This window comes from Sebastes fasciatus, chromosome 14 (assembly GCF_043250625.1).
Source record: "Sebastes fasciatus isolate fSebFas1 chromosome 14, fSebFas1.pri, whole genome shotgun sequence".
Classification (NCBI taxonomy): Eukaryota; Metazoa; Chordata; class Actinopteri; order Perciformes; family Sebastidae; genus Sebastes; species Sebastes fasciatus.
In genome coordinates this window covers 22612238-22631330 of record NC_133808.1, presented here as the reverse complement: position 1 = coordinate 22631330, position 19093 = coordinate 22612238, and the positions used below count along the sequence as shown (strand labels likewise).

The window sequence follows — 19093 nt, the reverse complement described above, 5'->3', positions numbered from 1 at the left end:
GTTTTCTCACCATCTCCTTCAATAACACGGTTGCAGTGGTAGCAAACATCTCCAAACAGCTGAGTGTGACGAAGGGAGAGAAACACAGAGTGAGCAACACGGTGACGCGTCTTATGAGTTATGAAATGATGCAACACAATGCAGCACTGACAGTCTTTATCATGGCTCATCTAACATGCTGTTGAAAAATAAACCCCATGCAAACAAACACAGGCTACAGAGGCATTTGTGCTGTATTGTGTTGGAAAAAACCCCTCTAACACTAGGTGGAGTTGTTACATTAACTAAATGGGAGATAGCAAAGTTCAGACTGAGAGTTGTTCAAGGTGATTTCTTTAGATTTTTAAGTCAAGCAAGTGGATTTGTCGTACTTTCCCACATGACCGGGTGGTCTCCCACCCAGCCACCCACCCCACACCAACATCAATCATTCCATCATCACTTCATACTGAGCTTATTTTACTCACTTATAAATAAATACATGGAGATTTCATGGCAGGCAAAACATAGCACAGCATGTTGTGTTCAACATAGATATCCCCGATACCGTTGAGTGTTACCTGGTTATAGTGAGTTTCACAGTAGGCCAGGCCCTTGCGTTCGTAGTGACGGTGTCCCAGGAAGGGTTTCTCACACTTAGCGCACACAAAATGCTGCAAACAAAACCCATGGCCATCGGCCAAGCACACATGGTTAGAACAGCCGTCAGTCAGTACATTATCACATTCAGACCGTGTTACGGGCAGCAGCACGGTCTGGTTTAATTAGACATCATTATCAGGTCAGACCACAACCAGATCACTTGAGTCCAGACGTCCTGTTACTGCGTCCAAGCAGGATACAGACAGTAGAGAAGGAGGATAGAATAGAGAGCTCTAGAGGGCGTGCTAATCCTCCAAACAGACATGTGAGGAATAATTGGTAGGGTATGACAGAAATTAAACTATTTCTGATAATGTCCTCACAAACAACTGAATGAGGACACTTTGGATGAGTATGACAGAGTGGGGCTACACCAATATGGATGTTTAAAAGCCATGTTAATCTGGCCTGTAGATCCTGCTCTGGACCAAAGTATTGGACAGACAGACAGACAGACGGCAGTTGTTGAACTTGTATATTAGTGTAACCCTCGTATGGAGGCTGGGCGATTCTAGCCAGGCTGGGAGAAGTGAGACACGGGGCAGCAACCAACATCAGGCCATTCCTCAATCAATCCTGAATCCCCTCACCATGTCAAAGTGTCTCTCACAATAGGCACGACCACCTCGCTCAAAAAACGGGTGGCCCTGAAACGGGCGCTCACACACAGCGCACACATGATGCTACATGTGGAGGAGGGAAGACAGGGGAATGGCCATAAAATATGAATAGACAGAAGAAAATATGATGAAAAGTGGTGTAATGACGCCAGAGAGAATATAACAAAGAGACAGACAGTATAATAGAGGAATGATGTTTACAGCTCGGAGATGGAGCGCACTGAACGTAACTGTGGAGATAAACCTGGGAAAAGTATGAATCACACATACGGCACATATTAAAATGAACTCATCAGAATGAAATGAATGAAAATGAACAAGAGAAAACAGGAATGAATGAAAAGCTACTTTCAGTTTCTCAAATATGTACAAGTAAATTGCATTTTAGGAGGAAACCCATAAAAGAATTATTGTAAATATTGGGAACCTCAGAGACTTCTGTTCAGTTCTGTATACTGTATATAGAAAACAGAGTAATGATCACTTATAGACATTATATCATTTAACATGTAAATACATCTGGAACCAATCTGACAGACTATACCAAACAAATGAGGAATTTAATGAAATAAATAGTGTCTCCTAAGCTTCAGGTAACTTAGGTTGTTTTCAAAAGTTTAACCTCGTACCTCCACATGCCACTGCTTGCCCATGGCATTGACCACACGGCCCTCGATGGGTCTCCTACAGGCTCCGCAGATGGGGACCCCCATCTTGTCGTGGCAGGGCAGACAGTAAAGCTCCCCCTTCAGCTCCCTGGCATCGGCCGTCAGCTCCTTACTGCAGAGAAAGAGGTCAACAACACTAGATCAGCTCTGCTTTCACACAGGTAACACAGTGTAAACAAGCATATAAACACATTCAACAGTAACACTCTTAAACGCATTCTACGGTTATCAATGTTAATTTCGTTAAAGAAAACTATAACGTATATGTTCGTCAACAACCTTTCTTTCTATGACTAAGACAATATCGTTGACGAAATAAAAAGAGACTAAAATGTAGTTTAAAAACTCTCTTTATTTTCATCACCTTCCACCTTCTCGTTGACTAAAACTAGACTAAAACTATGAAGGATAAAAATGTGATTCAAGACTAAGAGTAAGACTAAATCTAAACTAGCAGCCAAAATGAACACTGATGGTTGTCGATGCAAACGACGTAGGAAAGAAGAAAACACGTAATAACACCAAATCTGGTGGGTCTGGTTATAATGCAATAAAATACTTTTTCACATAAGATTTCATGAGACACGTGGACAGATCACAGCATGACACACACCTACAATTGCAATTACACTGTTTGTCCAGCAGAGTGCAGTCTTTGGTCCATCATGTTGTAGCAGATTGAAAGTGCTGCATGTGATGAGTATTTGTTCCATGTCTGCTTCAATTACGCACTTTTATTATTATCTATTTTGTTGGATCTATGAAGTTTTCATGATGACAACAAACATTTTGTCAGTGAATTAGAGTTGCAACAATTTCTATGTCTCATCGCAATATATTCAATACAGTGTGCATAAACCTGGCAGCATCAGGAGTGATGTGGGATTAAAAGACCTCTATCTATAAATCTGATGTGTTTTCAGGACTATTTACAACCTGACGCAGCTTGCACCCTCCATCTACTGAAGCACCCAGTCCTCCCACTGCCTTCATGCTCTGAATGATTTGTGAGACCGACACAGCTGGACGGGTTTGTGTGTGTGTGTGTGAGTGTGTGTGTGTGTGTGTGTGTTTACCCGCAGTTGTTGCAGTTGAAGTGATCAGGGTGGTACGGGTCGTTCTTGAACAGGAGAGGCTGCTCCTCAATGATGGCGTGACACTTCTGACAGATGTACTTGCCGAGTCCCCGAGCTTTCTCTCGGTTGTGACACGGACGACACAGGTGCCTGATGGGAGAGAGAGAGGAACAGGTGAGAGGAGAAAATTACAAAAAAAAAAGACTGATGGAGAGATAGTTTACATGATTAGACACTTTACTGATCTTCTTAGATTCATTCTGTTTAAACCCGGTATTTCTGCAGAGTTGCAGATAAAGATTAGGTTTCACTATAATTATTAGTATTATACTATTTGTAGAATTAGATTCCAGTGGAGGCTGCGTTGGATTGTTTCCCACTTGTGTGATCCAAACATTTCCAAAAACACCAGAGCTAACTAGACCCATGCTGCTAGCTCTCTCCAACTACACCAACCACGTTACAATAGGTGTATAGAAGTTGTAGAAACATCAGCACCAGATAATACAGCATCATAGAAAACATCATCCTTGCAGTAGATATAAATTGATGTGATTAAACAACTATCACCAGTGGAATAATGACAACTGATTGTAGAGGAACTGACCTTCCAGCGTTCTTAACAAATCCAACATCAGCGAGCACAGTCTGGCAGATATCACAGCAGAAACAGTCTGGATGCCAACTGTTGTTCATAGCCTTGATCACGCGGCCAATGATGAACTCACCTTAGAGAAGAACAGAAGATTATGGAGAACTTGTTCATGGATATTGTTTAAAGGGTATAAACTCATAGCATCATCTCCATTTGACCCTGAACAGGTAGGGGTCAGGTAAACAAAGTGGATGGATGGTGTTGATCCTCTGTTAGTGCAGTCCCTGTACTCACCACACTGGTGGCAGCAGGGAGCGAACAGCATCTGGAAGTCATGTTCACAGTATTTCCTGCCTTCAAACTGTCAACAGATAAACAATTTGTTCACAGTTAATTAAAGCACACAACTGTGCATTAACACAATTTAATAGCAACAACATATATAAAAAAATATAATCCTAAAAGAAAACATCTTTCCAAACCCCTATATACACAAATACATTCTACTGTAGCGTTCTTTTTTAAATCAAGATCTTTTTATTGGGTTGTTTTTGCAGTATATAGCAAAAGTACAGCGCTATTCGGTAACCAAAAGAGAATGACAGGTACGAGTATACATTATTAGCAGCTTCAGGAATTTCCCATGTGAATACTGAAGCGAGTATCTGATTTTTTCAAGCTTTAAGCAAGACATGATGTCCGCCAACCATTGTGTGTGAGTGGGAAGGGCGGCGCCCTTCCACCTGAGCAGGATTGCTCGCCGAGCCAGAAGGGAAACAAAGGATAAGGTGCGTCGTTTTTTCTGCAGTTAATTGCGTCTCACTTCCGGTGACCCCGAACAGAGCAACTAGAGGGTTTGGTTCTAATTTGACGTTTAACACCTGAGATAAAGTTTGAAAGATCTCCGTCCAATAGTTTGTAAGACTAGGGCGTGACCAGTACATATGAATAAGGGAGGCTTCAGTGCTTTTGCACTTGTCACAGTTGGGACTAATCTCAGGATACATGCGAGACAGTTTGGCTTTTGAGATATGAGCCCTATGCACCACTTTAAACTGAAGTAAGCAGTGACGAGCACATAGAGAGGATGAATTAACCTGCTTCAGTATGGAATTCCACGTGTCCGGTGATAGAGAGAGGCCTAAGTCCTCATCCCATGCTGCTCTGAGCTTGTCCATGGGGGCACGCTTCAAGTCTGATATCATGCCATAGAGAACGGAGATAAACCTTTTGTGCGATGTATTTTACTGTAGCATTCTTACCAATAGAACACTGTTATGTTGATCAGAAATGACAGCATCAATATGTCTTTGTTACCCAGCTAAAATATGAATCAATGCATGACGTTTTCTCATGAAAAACGAAATCTCAATGCAGAAATGCCATCTGTCGCACAGTGAGAAGTCTTCTATTATTTTGTGAGTTAAAGTGGAGGCTAAAGCTGTTATATTTGATTAATCAAATTTGTACAGAAAGCGGCCGAGGAACAGGCTGGATCTGAGCTGCTTATAGAGCATTTTTGAATAGCAAGCTCAAATCTATCAAAAGTAGGGCAGGAACGCAAATTTGCTAGAGTGAAGATACTGGCATCATATGAAACTAAAAAAACTAAAGAATCCATCGGTACCATGTCAAACTAGCTTGTCGAGAGGGAGGCTAAATAATGCTCCAAACTTGCTCTAAATTACTCTCATGGCCATTTTCAAAGGGGACAATATTTGTCATTGTTTTGCGTTATTAATTGATTTTCAATAATTAATATATACATACATTTGCATAAAGCAAGCATATTTGCCCACTGCCATGTTGATAAGAGTATTAAATACTTGATAAATCTCCCTTTAAGGTACATTTTGAACAGATAAGAAATGTGTGATTAATTTGCTATGGACGATTAATTATGTACAATCATGTGATTAATCACGATTAAATATTTGAATTGATTGACAGCCCTAAAAATTAAATCTCAATGCAGAACTGCCATCTGTGACACAGTGAGGAGTCTATGTTGGAGTTCTATTATTTTGTGGAGGTTAAAGCTGTTAACCCTAACCCTATTTGATGAATCACATTAGTACAGAAAACAGTCGGGGAACAGGCTGGACATGACAGTCTAATGACGGCAGCTGTAAAATATTCCACAGCTGGTGTACTTGAAGAGGAGGAGAAATGAAGTGAAGGCAGATAGCAGAAGAGTAAAGATCAGGAACGATTTTTTATGAGCCCTCCAGGCTGTGTTGAGGAGAATTTGAAAAAAAGGGAAATGTTTGAATGGTTTCTAGAGAGCTGCTTCTTGACTACTCCGCATAGACAGTATTTTGTAGTAGCAAGCTCAAATCTATCAGAAGAGTAAAAACTTGAAAGGTGGATGACCTGTATGGCATTAATTTGCATTATTTTGTGTGTATTTTTGGTTGATCTGTTTGTGTGAATGTGCGGCATAAAATGCAGATGTGGGCTTAAATATCTACATCACATGTCCCAAGTCACACGTCTGCATGTGATACTACTCATGGCTATATACAGTACTGGATAAACACTGTGGTATTCCAAACAGCCATCAGTGCACCATATATAGCTTCAAATGTGCTGTATAAAAGTCTTGATTAATACAATACATGTATTGAGGAATTAAAAAACAATACTTTTTAGAATTTCTACATAGTTCAAATAATTATAAATAATTCTTAATGTGGATTTTATTTTATTTCCACTTTAAATCTACAAAGTCAAAAACTGTGATTCTACTTTAAACCTTCCCTCATACATTAGCCGGCTACTACTGCTCATCACAGAGGGAGGGGGAATATTCAGCTGACTGTTGTTTATTTATGGCAACAGGCAGAATTATTTACAGGGGAGCAGAGGTTATGCCTTAGGCTTTGGTGTTCATATTGATCGGTGCATTAAAGACACCTTCTCTTTGATACACTGACTGAACAGAGGAGCATCAGGGTCTCTGGGGCCTGCCGGAGAAACATCTGGCCTTGTGTCAAGGCTGGTAAGCAAACAGCTTACTGGAATGAGCTTCTAATAACTCACTGCTGCATTAAGGTTGTGCTCACCCGTCTTTATTTACCTCAACAGGCCCATGTGTTTAGATTCTTTGTCTAAGGAATGTGCACCAACAACAGCCTCGCACTTAACAGTGATTTAACTGTCTGGAAAGAGAAAGCCAGTTCATTGACTCATCACTTGAAATGTATTTTAAGCTGAAACGGCAAGTGTGACCATGGTTACAATCAGACAAAACTTCTGTGTTCGGGCCATAGACTGTACATAAAGATGGACGACATGACAGCTACCTAAAAGTGAAGCCAAAACATCTCGATCGCCCCCTGGTGGCTGGCTGCAGTATAGGTCATAAAGCCTGCCCCCTCCATGTTAGTGGATGGCACACGGAACAAAGTAAAAAGTCAAAGTACACGTCAAATACATTTTTCCCAAAGACGGTTTCTGTCATTTTAGGTAGTTCTTATCACGCTGATGTATGTTCAAGTGTTCATTTTTCTGATAAGTTTGGTTTTAATTAGTTATGTTTTACCTCGATACTGCGGCTCCAGCCCCCCCAATCACTACTCAGCAGACTCTAGCTCCAAATGATGTCAAATTCTCAAAATAGCAGCTCCCGTATCCGGGATATTTTGGCTTCACTTTTGTACAGTGGGACGAAGTGGAGATGCGTCGTCCATCTATACATACAGTCTATAGATCAATCTCAATCAACTTTTTATTGATCCATATTGGCTAAATATGTCTAACAAATTTGCAATGCCCATGTTTATTGGAATCCATTGCCCTCTAGGTGTATTTAAACCTGTCAGTTACTGCATCCTGCATCTTTTAATAGATGATGAATGTCACACTGAAGAGACACTGGTAAGGACAAAGTGTTACCTCATAGAAGAGCCCCTCTGGGAACTGTTGGAAGCACTGGGCGCACACAAAGCACTGCTCGTGATAAAGTTCCCCGTTGCTGTTCACTATCTTCTCAGCCGGGGCAAAACCACTCTTGCAGCGCTCACACATGGCATTGGCCAAAGCATTGGCCATGTTGCTGAGAGGAAAAAAAAAAAATCAAAATTAGGATAAGAGCACACTTCCATAGTCAAAACACTCACAGGCATTAAAACAAGTTTATATAATAAGTAGAAGCAGGGAATGCAATATATACAGAACTAAATGAATCCTACTGCAATGAATACAACAGAGCACATAATGACATTTACTGTAAGCAGGTTTGCCAGAAGAATTATATTTGACTGCTGATATATTAATATTCACTGTATTTGTATTACAGTATATCTAACACTAATATTATTTTCTGCTAGCTTGGTTAACGGTTCTTAACCTTAAGCCTTTTTTCAACTTGGAAAACCTCAGTTTAACCTGAAATGTCTCAAACAGAAACTTACATCATTATATCAGTCTGATTATTTTCTGATTTTAATGTTTGTTAATAAGAAGGTATTCTGCTATATTGTGGTTCTTTAATATACTGTGCTTGTTTATCTTACGTGTACGTTATACATCTTGATATATTCAACTTAATTAAAAACACAGTGTATCTGTTTTGAAGTTCTTTGTGCATTGGTCATTTGTTTCTGTAAGTCATGTTAATTTAGGATTATTGATGAAATCCAAGGCATTAGCCTGCTAGGGTCATGTCAGGACACACCTAACAACACTAATAATTTAATATCTATCACATTTCTCCTGTCATGAACATCTGGAAGATGTACTCGACACAAGGAGAGAAGAGAAGGGAAAATGTGATGTAAGATGTTATCGTTATCAGGCCATTCAAATGCACTGACACAATATCTTGGTTCTAGGTTTATTTTGGCTCTGCTTGTCAGGGTGTGGGGATCATCCGAGGTGGGAAACCTACATGTTGTCTTTTGAGAGTCAAGCTGGAATTACAGTTTATACATCTGCACTGCATGCCATGCATGCCATGCACAGATATCATAGATCTGACATGGTCCGATGACTGTTTTAAGAACAAACCTCGCGTGACATATGAAGCCAATCCTGCCCTTTCATTAAACAATCAATTGTTTTATTACGGCCTCTTTGCAAAACATGACATGTAATATATCAACAGGGCAGGCGCCCCGGGTTAAGTATCTTTTACATTGGAGTCGACTGGTGCCAGAACCGGCAGCACAAATGTGGTCACACCTCAAAACCTGCCACAGTGCTTCATAAAAAGGTTTTGATTTATGCCCCTTTTTTCTGCTCAACATCACATTTGTTAGTAAGTCACACAGATGTAAAAAAAAAAAAGCAGCTCATTTTAGAGCTGCAATTTAATCAATAGGTGTCAACTATTAAATTAAGAACCAACTATTTTGAAATTTGATTAATCAGTTTGAGTAATTTAAAAAAAGGCCCAAATTCTCTGATTTCAGCTTCTTAAATGTGAATATTTTATGGTTTCTTTACTCCTATGACAGTAAACTGAATATCTTTGAGTTGTGGACAAAACAAGACATTTGAGGATAACATCTTGGGCTTTGGGAAACACTGATCAAATTTTTCACCATTTTCTGACATTTTATGGACCTAACAACTAATCGATTAATTGAGAAAATAATCAACGGATTAATCGACAATGAAAATAATCGTTAGTTGCAGACCTAATTCACTTATGTTAGAGGTTAGTAATAGAAAAAACTTGACATGTAATAATTATTGACATTTTTCATGCTCCTGATTTACACACCACTCACTGCTCGTGTTTGCTTCTGATTTTTAAACTGGAAACATGGTTATCTTCTGATCTGGAAACCTATACGATCATACAAACCGAATAAATCCATGTTGAAAACTGTGCCCTGCAGTTTCTGAATTTGAGTGTAATATAATTTGAGAGATGGCAAGTCACGCTATCACTTAAACACTGCTCACAGCTGGCTTACTATTGAATTGAGTTACAATTGAATAATTCTCTATCATCTCATATGTATTGTCATACCGCCCAACCCTACTTCTATTACAGATTTATGCTTAGGCTGAACCTTGGACTAAATCCATGGTGATCCTATCATAATAGGGATGAAAACAATTCCAGCAAACTGTTCAGAACCAAGCAGAAGCAGCCAATGTACAAGACTGCAACATACTAAATAATCAACAGCAAAAGCACTAATGCTCAGGCACACAATAACACTTGAATCTGACTGGAAGTAAATGGGGACATGTTACAGACAGAGGTGTTAAAAGAGAAAAAGGAAGAGAAAATGGTGGGACCATCCTGGCCTCTCCGCTTTGTTTGAAAGGTCAGAATACCAAAGTGTATCCAGGCAACACACACACACGAAACACACACACGAAACACACACACACACACAGGATTTTTATGGAGTGATGCCATCTGTTCATATTAACTTAGTCAGATCAATTTGGGAATTAACAAGAATTCCAAAAACTCCCTGACACACTGCTCGTCATCACTTCTTATTTTTTTTGGGCTTTACTTTAAACTGCTACAGCTTCCATCTGGGTCCACTCCTCACAAACTTATCAAATACATACTGTTCTATATACCCTGCCTGGCCTGGTATCACACACGCAGACAGCCCTGCCCAATCCAAAGGATTTTTGAGAGGAAGTGACACATCCCTTAGGCATTTCCCACCCTCCTATCTGCCTCAAGCACCCTGTGTGAGTGAGAGACAAGCCTATGAGCAGTTGTAATAACATAGGTTTTCTTCATTAAACTCAATACAATGGCCAATTCTCAGAATCCTTATGGATGTAACTTTGAGCAGATTTATACAGCAGAAAATGGTTTAGACAGACCAGTTATGCTGAGGGAGTCATTAGCGTTTCAAGACAGATGTGATCCCTCACCAGCTTCCCACCAACTGCCAACTGTGTTCCATGTCGTCAAGCCAAAATACTGCAGAGCACTGACCCTGGATCCAACAGTGGTGGCAAAGTATTTTGTCCCCCTGCACCATCCAGGCTCCCCAAACAGTGTGCTAACTTTACTGACGTTAGTAACGGTACTTTAATTTGTAAGCTGACTAAGGGCACTTTCACAAGCCAACATTAAGTCTGTTTTAATCGAACTCTGGTGCGGTTCAACCTTTGGTGGGGTTCATTTGGGCGATTGTGAACGCGTACTGTGTTGTGGACCGAAACAATCGGTCCAAGACCGCTTATGAGAGGTGGTCTCGGACCGTTTCCTAGCGAACCAAAATGCAGGCTGCCTGTGCGGGCATTTGTTGAGATTTGCGGTGCCAGGACCTAATTTCAGGGCATATCTACCCATGATTTAATGATGTCGTACCCTCAGAGATGTGGGTATAAAAATCAGATCCACATGTTCGGTGCCATAGTATTTGTTTCTCTTATCTGTCTTCATATCTCCACCACAACACATGACCGACGAACATGAGTGCGAGAGGTCTCACCTGGGGGGTCAGGGTCACAGTGACCCTGATGAAGACCTACGTTGGTAGCAATGCGTTGGCCATTTTAAACAATTATTGCTATGTAAAATAAAGGCATTTTAATTTTGTTCAAACACTACAGTGTGCCTTGGATTATTTTTGAGGGAGACTTGCATTTTGTGCTTTTTTGGGACCATATTCAACCCATGCAATAAGCCCTTTACAAGATTGAATAAGCACAATGCACCTGAAGGATCCAAAGAGCACCTGTATGTGATTACGAGACCCAGCAGCGCTTCTACTCCATTGTCTTCAAGATAAATTTGCTCCTTCGTACACGCTCCTCAGCAAATTAATTGCTTTATTTGTTCCACTTTAATTTGTGAACCGAAGCAGATTAAATAAAAAAACAAACCAAAAGTATCAATTTCACTTTGATTCGGACTAGCCAAATGGACTATGGCTTGAGAAAGTGCCCTAAAACAAAATTGTGTAGTGATACCAATTTGTATCTTAAACTAATCACAAAACTACTTTGCACCATTATGGTGGACCAAAATGTTACATCTGTGAAATCTGTACTCTTGTACCTCTACTTTTGAGTGTTCACTTCAGGGTTTGTGTTATGACAATTTTTAGATTCAACATCAGTTTATGGCAAATGTATTGTATCCAGACAGACAGAAGTGGATTGAGAGCAGGTTTCTTAAAAAAAAAAAAAAATCCATATGACTTTCCTTCCACCTTGTTAACCCCACCATGCTGATCTGTGACTATAAATGGAGGCTGGTTGTCAGCTACGGGAAAGGATGCAACAGACTATCACTTTGTGTTATGAATACCTTCTGTTCCCTCCACCCTCCCTCTGCTGGTCTCCATGTGTCTTCAGTTTCTTTTCTTTTGCATCTCCTCTACTTTCTCCTCTGTACACATCTGCAAACACTATAAGGCTATATACTGTACGCAGCAAAATAATCCGTCATTATTTTCAACTGTTATGACAATATGATGGAAAACTGAGACCCAGATATTGCTGACAGCTGTCTGAATATTCAAAGCTCAGTCAACGTCTTTCCTATCGACAGTTCTTACTGTGTACTATTACTGCGTATTTGTGTTTTTCTTCAACCCAGAAGTTAAAGCCCTAATCATCAGTTTGTGTACAGTAATGTGCACTCAAATCATATTGACAGACATGGACCAGGTTATACAATATAACACCTGCCAAGACCAAATTTTAGTAAAACAATATCTGTCTTTTTTATATATTAGTCACTTAAAGATGCTGAATGTGAGATTGGGAGTATTTCTGTTGCCTCCGCGAGGCTCTCAACTTGGCAACGGCTGAACCAAAGAGTATAGAAGCAAAGAGACGAAACTCCAGTGTTTTTTGACAACAGCCGCTGCTGCCATTTTGGACTGAAAATGCTATTATATTATATTTATAATATTTTATTGTTCAACACAGGCCTTTTCGATAGAATATGACAATAGAATAGAAATAATTTTGTTTTACTTTTGTACAACTCTTTTTAAACAGCTGCAACTACTGTTACTGGCGTCCGGTAGTTGCTTTCAGTCCAAAATGGCGGAAGCGTAGCTTTGCTGCTGGGCGCTGATGTTGCAAAGGAACGAACAATTGACTTTCACTTCTTGGCAATAAATGTTCTTTGGCTGAGCCGGCGGCTTGCAGCTAACGGCGCTAACAGTGAAAACAACGGCAACAGTGCTGACAGTGTTAACCGGAGGATGGGCGTTACGCTTCCGCAATGGCACCATCGGTAGGGGCGGCATCATCAGCTGTAACCGCTGAATGTGAGCACTGCAGAGCGGCGGCCGTGACCTAGCCAGTGGGGCACACTAACATGCACGAACATGCACTGAAAGACACACGGGGCCGGCCCGGATATGTCAACAAAGCACACTGAGGGAGAGCCACTTTGTTCTCTGCTCAGGTAGACATTACTCCTCTATATCTTTACATAGCAAATAGTTGTTCGCTGCTATATTAATGCTCTGGATATCATATAGACAGATAGGCACGCATTTTAAAATACCACACATAGGGGCTTTAACGTCTCCATGACTGACAGGAAAACTCCAGGCATCCAAATGCCCCTTCACAAACCCGTGGGTGACCGCACGTCCATGTTTTCCTACACCCTACAATGAGGCCAGATCAGTCAGAAATATAGTACGTATATTTAGCCTTCCTGCCACACATGCCCACATACTTAGAATGCCAGTAGGCATACTCTACTTTGCATAACAACTTGGCACAAAAATAGCCCTTCCTGTGTGCTCCATCCTGTAGCTCTCAGGGCTATTACTGCACAAACATGGCGCCTGTCTTAAGAGAATCAAACTGGCGGGTAACCCTGGCTACTGGGATATCAGAATTCTTCACATTCTGTAACACTACAGTAAGCTTACACTAATACCATGTCAGTGTACGAGCAGACCGAATTCCTTAACACACACATGCACTACCTCATACCATTTTTCCTGGTAGTAATAACTGCCATGTCAGTTGTCTGTGACTGTGATTTAGTGATTTGACAAATCATCCACCAATCACAACCATCACAAGCCAGGGAATCAAACCACAGCTCCTGTCCTGAGATACTACAGTTACCACAGATAATGACATCATGTTAAAGCCATAATAAGTCAATACTTCTTGGTGGGTCAGAAGCTTCTTTCAAGAGGATGAGGCAGGTTTCACTTACTGGCTGCTGAGTAAAATCTTTTCACACCACACTAGTAGGGTTTTTCTGGTGAAACATCTCATATAAAAGTAATATTAAAAAAAACTTATTTACTAGATATAATTAAAGGTACGTGTCGTCATAAGGGCAAAACTTTTGGTCGACAACTAACCAGTGCTTTAACACCTGTCTTCTAAACTGTGTACTTACAAGCGAGCATAGAAATCACAAAACTCCTTATAAACTTTGACATCACTCTTTCGTCTCTGGGACTTGGACACCGGGACCTCATCATCAGTCTCTCCCCCGTCACCGCCCCGAAGCCTCTGGTGGTAACCGTTCCTCTCCCCATGAGAGACATGGTCCGGCGCTTCCCCATCCTCAGGTATCGACGGTGGCAGGACGCGACCGTTCATCTCCATATTCATCTAGTCCAAATTTACTGTCAAAACACCACAACGCTCCAATAGAAATCCTCCTGTGCTTGTTCAATGTAAGTTTCCAGTAATGGGAATGGCAATCCAGTAAGCAGTGTGAGCTGTAATCCACATAGCAAGAAGCAGACTGAAACACTGATCAGACTGCGCTGGGAGTACTCTCCCTCTCTCTCCCTCACACACACTCCCTCTTTCTCTCATTCCCTCATCAACTCTTTCTCTTTTTTCTCTCACATAGTCACACACTCCCCTCCTGTCACACTCGCTGTCTATTCCTGGGCAGGTCACTGAAACTAAAGAGCCCACCCTGACGCCTGTCCAGATAGAGGTCACTGTGCCATCACATACACACACACAGAATCCTTAGCTGTATTTTTTTTAATGTTTTGCATCCCTGTTACCTACAGTCTATGGCTTATATCTACCAGTGCTATCAATCTGTGTGTGTGTGTGTGTGTGTGTGTTAAACAGCTGGAACTCACAGCTTTCTGGAAGTTATAACAACGTGGCTCCAACTCAAAGTATTGCGCAAAGTGGAAATGTTGCACGCTAGCTAAAGATATCAATATGACAAAAACAGACATATTACTGTTTATTTTGGCCATTGTATAAACAGATTGGATCAAGAAATCAAGCCGCAGTACACAACATACAGGGGCTGAAATTGGAGCCAGATATGGTCTGTACTCTGTAACAGATTAATGCTACGCTGTTTGGGATCTGAATCTGAAATGATTTAATGCAGAAGTTTTACACTACTGTTTTCAATTGCATTGCGTGCTCCCCTTGGTTGGTTCTGTCTTGGCACTTTCACGTACACATCCACTATTTCCAAATATACTCCCCCCTCCCCACCTACTGGTTAGCCATGTCATGTGGTTGTTTATGGACTGCTTATGTTTCCCTGACAGCATTAAAATATAATGGAAACATGGTGCGTCTTCTCCAACTGAGTCAACAGAACTGCTTAAATATCAGTTTAAACAACTATCTGAAGCTATAATTATGAAATATGTTAATCGTCATCAGAAATCCCATATTGGTCTTATAGGCATTCCTTTAAACCCACAAATCGGAGTCTCTTCTGGGTAAATGGTAGCTCTTTATGTGGTTAAACTGGCATCTCAAATTAATGACCACTTCCCAAACCATCAAAACAACATCAAGCCAAATCTGGAAATACACTCCAGTGGGACAAACATGTTTGACGCTCCATTGGAGAGCGGTTGCTGCTGAGTGAATTCTGCAAAACTAAGGGATGAACAATGATAAATGAGTCTACAAAGAGTCAAATACATAGTGTTCTAGGCCTGTGTGTGTGTGTGTGTGTGTGTGTGTCCAGCTGAAACATGCCTCTGATTGCTTCAGTTTAACAGTCTTCTACATGACTCCATAATTCTACAAATAGACACCTAGTGGAGCCTCAACTCCAAACTAGGTGCTGGCAGCTGCTGTTTTGTGTCTGTGTATACAAGAGATAGTTTGTATACATAGTATGGGCCAACAAACTGCATATAACATCCAAAGTCATCCATTCACATTTCTTTTAGGGCTGTCAATCGCATGATTGTCCATGATTAATCGCGATTAATCGCAAATTAATCACACATTTTGTATCTGTTCAAAACGTACCTTAAAAGGGAGATTTGTCAAGTATTTAATACTCTTATCAACATGGGAGTGAGCAAATATGCTTGCTTTATGCAAATGTATGTCTATATTTATTATTAGAAATCAATTAACAACACAAAACAATGACAAATATTGTCCAGAAACCCTCACAGGTACTGCATTTAACATAAAAAATTTGCTCAAATCATAACATGGCAAACTGCAGTCCAACAGGCAACAACAGCTGTCAGTGTGTCAGTGTGCTGACTTGACTATGACTTGCCCCAAACTGTATGTGATTATCATAAAGTGGGCGTGTCTGTAAAGAGGAGACTCATTTTTTCATTCATATATCTTGAGGTCAGATGTCGAGAAGACCCCTTTTAAAATGACCATGACAGTTTTTCCTTGCCAAAATTTCGCGTACAAAATTTCGCGACAAGTATGACATGGTTGGTACCAATGGATTCCTTAAGTTCTCTAGTTCCATATAATGCCAGTATGAACCCGCTACAACCTCTAAAAGATTGATTGCATTAACGTGTTAAAGAAATTAGTCACGTTAAAACGATTTTGTGTTAACGCGTTATTACTGCGTAACTTTGACGGCCCTCATTTTTTTATTTAAAAAGATTTAAATTGTTTCTAAAAATGCATTATCTTTTCTACATACAGCACATTAGCATGTTTTGTATTCTTTTCAAGACTGCTCTCTAAACACAAGCAGTGGTGTATTGTTGTGTAGTGTATTTAAACTGTACTCAGTCTCTATCAAGGGACTGTCTGGGTTCTGAAATGAATGACATAGTGAGACAAACATTTCACCAGGCACCATGAAGCTTCAAGAGCTTTTCCAAAACAGAACAATGACTGCAGAGAAGTCTCCTGTCCGTAGCTGGGGCTCTGTTGGGAATCTCACCCACTGGGAACCAGTATTGACTGACTGGGGTACAATGGACAGAGGGTGTGAGCTTAACAGGAAACACACGTAATCTTTCCACCAGATTACAGTTGTTGCCATGTTGAAGGGTGTTCCACCCTAAAATGAGAGCTTGAGAATCATGCTGCCCAGAGTCATTTAAATTTGATTTGGGCGAAATTAAACTTCAGCATTGAACATTATTAAGCTTTTAAATATATATACATTAGACTAAATAGAAGTAGAGTACAGTTTAGAGTCAAAATCATCAGATTGAGGCTACGAATGTTATTGCAACACACCGTTCTTCATGACCAACTTCAAACTCCCACTACTTACAAGTGATTAGAAAACAATTCTCAACAAAAAAGTAAAGCACATCCAGTCCTTTCTCCCTCACTCACTGATACACATATAAAAATAAAGAACAGAGCAATAAATTAAAGTTGCACAACATGGAACGTTTCTTCTAATGAGATAGCCAAGAAGACGAAACATGCTGGTGCATCTGCTTCAAAAGTGAATTCCATTGTGACCAGTGTTTCCAGTGTGCAGTATTGTTATGCCATGGACATACTCACACTAACTCTCACAGACCACAGTGTCAACCACCAACCATGGTAAAATAAAAGAGTGGAATGTCACTTTAAATAATAAAATATATAATAAATAATACTATATAAAATAAAATGAGGGAAAAAAACTATCCTTTCAATCCTTTCAAGATGGTTTATATATCATATTAAAAGGCAGGAGGGGGCCTCATTTAACCTGATGCGCTAAATGGTTTGTTAGAAACTGTTTGGAAAAGGGCGGGCACTTTCAAAAAATACTTGGCAGGTGATTGGATGAACCATCTGTTTATCACCGTCTATCACAGGCTAACAGGAGTAGAGTCGGGAGAAGAGCAAAAACATCTTTTCCATCGAGAAAAGCCTTCCGTGTCGTTCTTTGCTCTTATTTCAATGAAGAAATACTCTCCAGTTCTGATACAACTGACGCTATATCAGCAGCTACGCCAACCTCTGTTGTAGCTCCTCAGAGGACGCTTTGGACACAAACGCACTACTTGAAGCCTGACAAGATTTGGACATTTGACATGGAAGGTAAGGCTTCTTTCTCTTGTGTGCTGAATATATTTTAATGTCACACTACACACCTGGGGCTTCCTAGACCACTGGTAGTTAAATATTAAAATTCTGATCAGTCAGATAAAGGAATAATCTGATATTTTAGCTAAAAGAGCAAAGGTTTTCAATGCCTGACAGAGAGAGGGAGAGAGAGGGGGAAGGAGGGAAAGAGAGAGAGAGAGCGTTTGAGTGCTGATATGAATGCCAACCTGAGCTTAAAAATGGCTACAGCAACTGTCAGCAGTCGACAAAGTGTCTCTGGTGTGTTCCCTCTGCAGGATAGGATTTTGAGACTTCCTTATGGGGTCATTAAAGGTCACTGGGGAGATCACAGGTCAGGTCACGTGGAAAATGAGGTAAGAAATAATGCTGTTCCAATGAACTGACCTCTATGGAGGTAAAGCCATTCATTTTTTAACAGAGGGGGATTTGTGTATATAATCTGCAGTGATTCTCAACAGCCTATGTGGGCTTCCATCTGCAAAAAACATTTGTTGCAAAATCTAAAACGACTCATTAAAAAACTAATCTGAAAAAAAGGCATTAGGTAGGCTAGAAGGATTTAGGAATTTAAAACTTAGATATAAATAAACTAATAAACAAAACAAACTATGGACATTTATATAGTGTCCCAAAAAAGTGACGCTACACCGCCTGAACCCCCAAGGATTAGCAGACAAGGGTTTGTTTCCAATGCAAGCCTCGTAGACTATATCACTGCTTGATCTGCATGATCCTGGAAGTATTTGTTTTCAGTTGGTGCTTGTTGGTGTTTCATTTGGATTTGTCTGTTTAGCTTGCCGTTGAATTCTTTGTTTCCCACTTAAACCTCAACTGATGATGTATTTTCTTCATATTGATTTTGATATCTAATGATGATGGATTAGGTTATAAAATATACAGGATTCCACATTTTCAAATAAGTCAGCTAGGGAAACCAAAAAGTTATCTGAAGAGGTTGTAGAGTATATCTGTAGATACCTTCACTCAGGGACATTGCACAGAACTGGGCCAATCTGAACATTGTCCAGTGTCGTTATTGTGACCAAACTATTACAATATAAAATAAACATAATTTTGATAATTGTTCTGTCATAATCTTGAATTAAATCACATAGTCCAGGAGTTAAAATAAATATATGTTACAGAATATTTATGTTTTAATGTGTCTTAAGGTGCCTGCAGACTACATTTGAAAAATTCCAGACCCAAGCAACAAACCAACCGTGACTCTCAGCAGGTGTGAGACGAGCAGATTCAGGCCAAAGAAACAAATCAAACACA

At 40.2% G+C, this 19093-nt stretch overlaps 1 protein-coding gene across 4 annotated transcripts in view; it reads right to left on the bottom strand.

Moving 5' to 3' along the window:
- The window catches only part of LOC141782877 (LIM and senescent cell antigen-like-containing domain protein 1), a 36011-nt gene that overhangs the window by 4825 nt on the left and 12093 nt on the right, over positions 1–19093 (bottom strand). For 3 of the 4 annotated variants that reach the window (XM_074659706.1, XM_074659707.1, XM_074659705.1), the window contains exons 2-8: positions 7499–7658; positions 3896–3962; positions 3614–3734; positions 3007–3156; positions 1892–2042; positions 561–653; positions 11–59 (exon numbers count right to left, since the gene is read on the bottom strand). In XM_074659706.1, coding sequence (XP_074515807.1) covers positions 11–59; positions 561–653; positions 1892–2042; positions 3007–3156; positions 3614–3734; positions 3896–3962; positions 7499–7658 — 791 coding nt within the window. Of the gene's footprint in view, positions 1–10; positions 60–560; positions 654–1891; positions 2043–3006; positions 3157–3613; positions 3735–3895; positions 3963–7498; positions 7659–13922; positions 14301–19093 lie in introns of those variants that run through there. The other variant, XM_074659704.1, reaches the window with a different exon arrangement.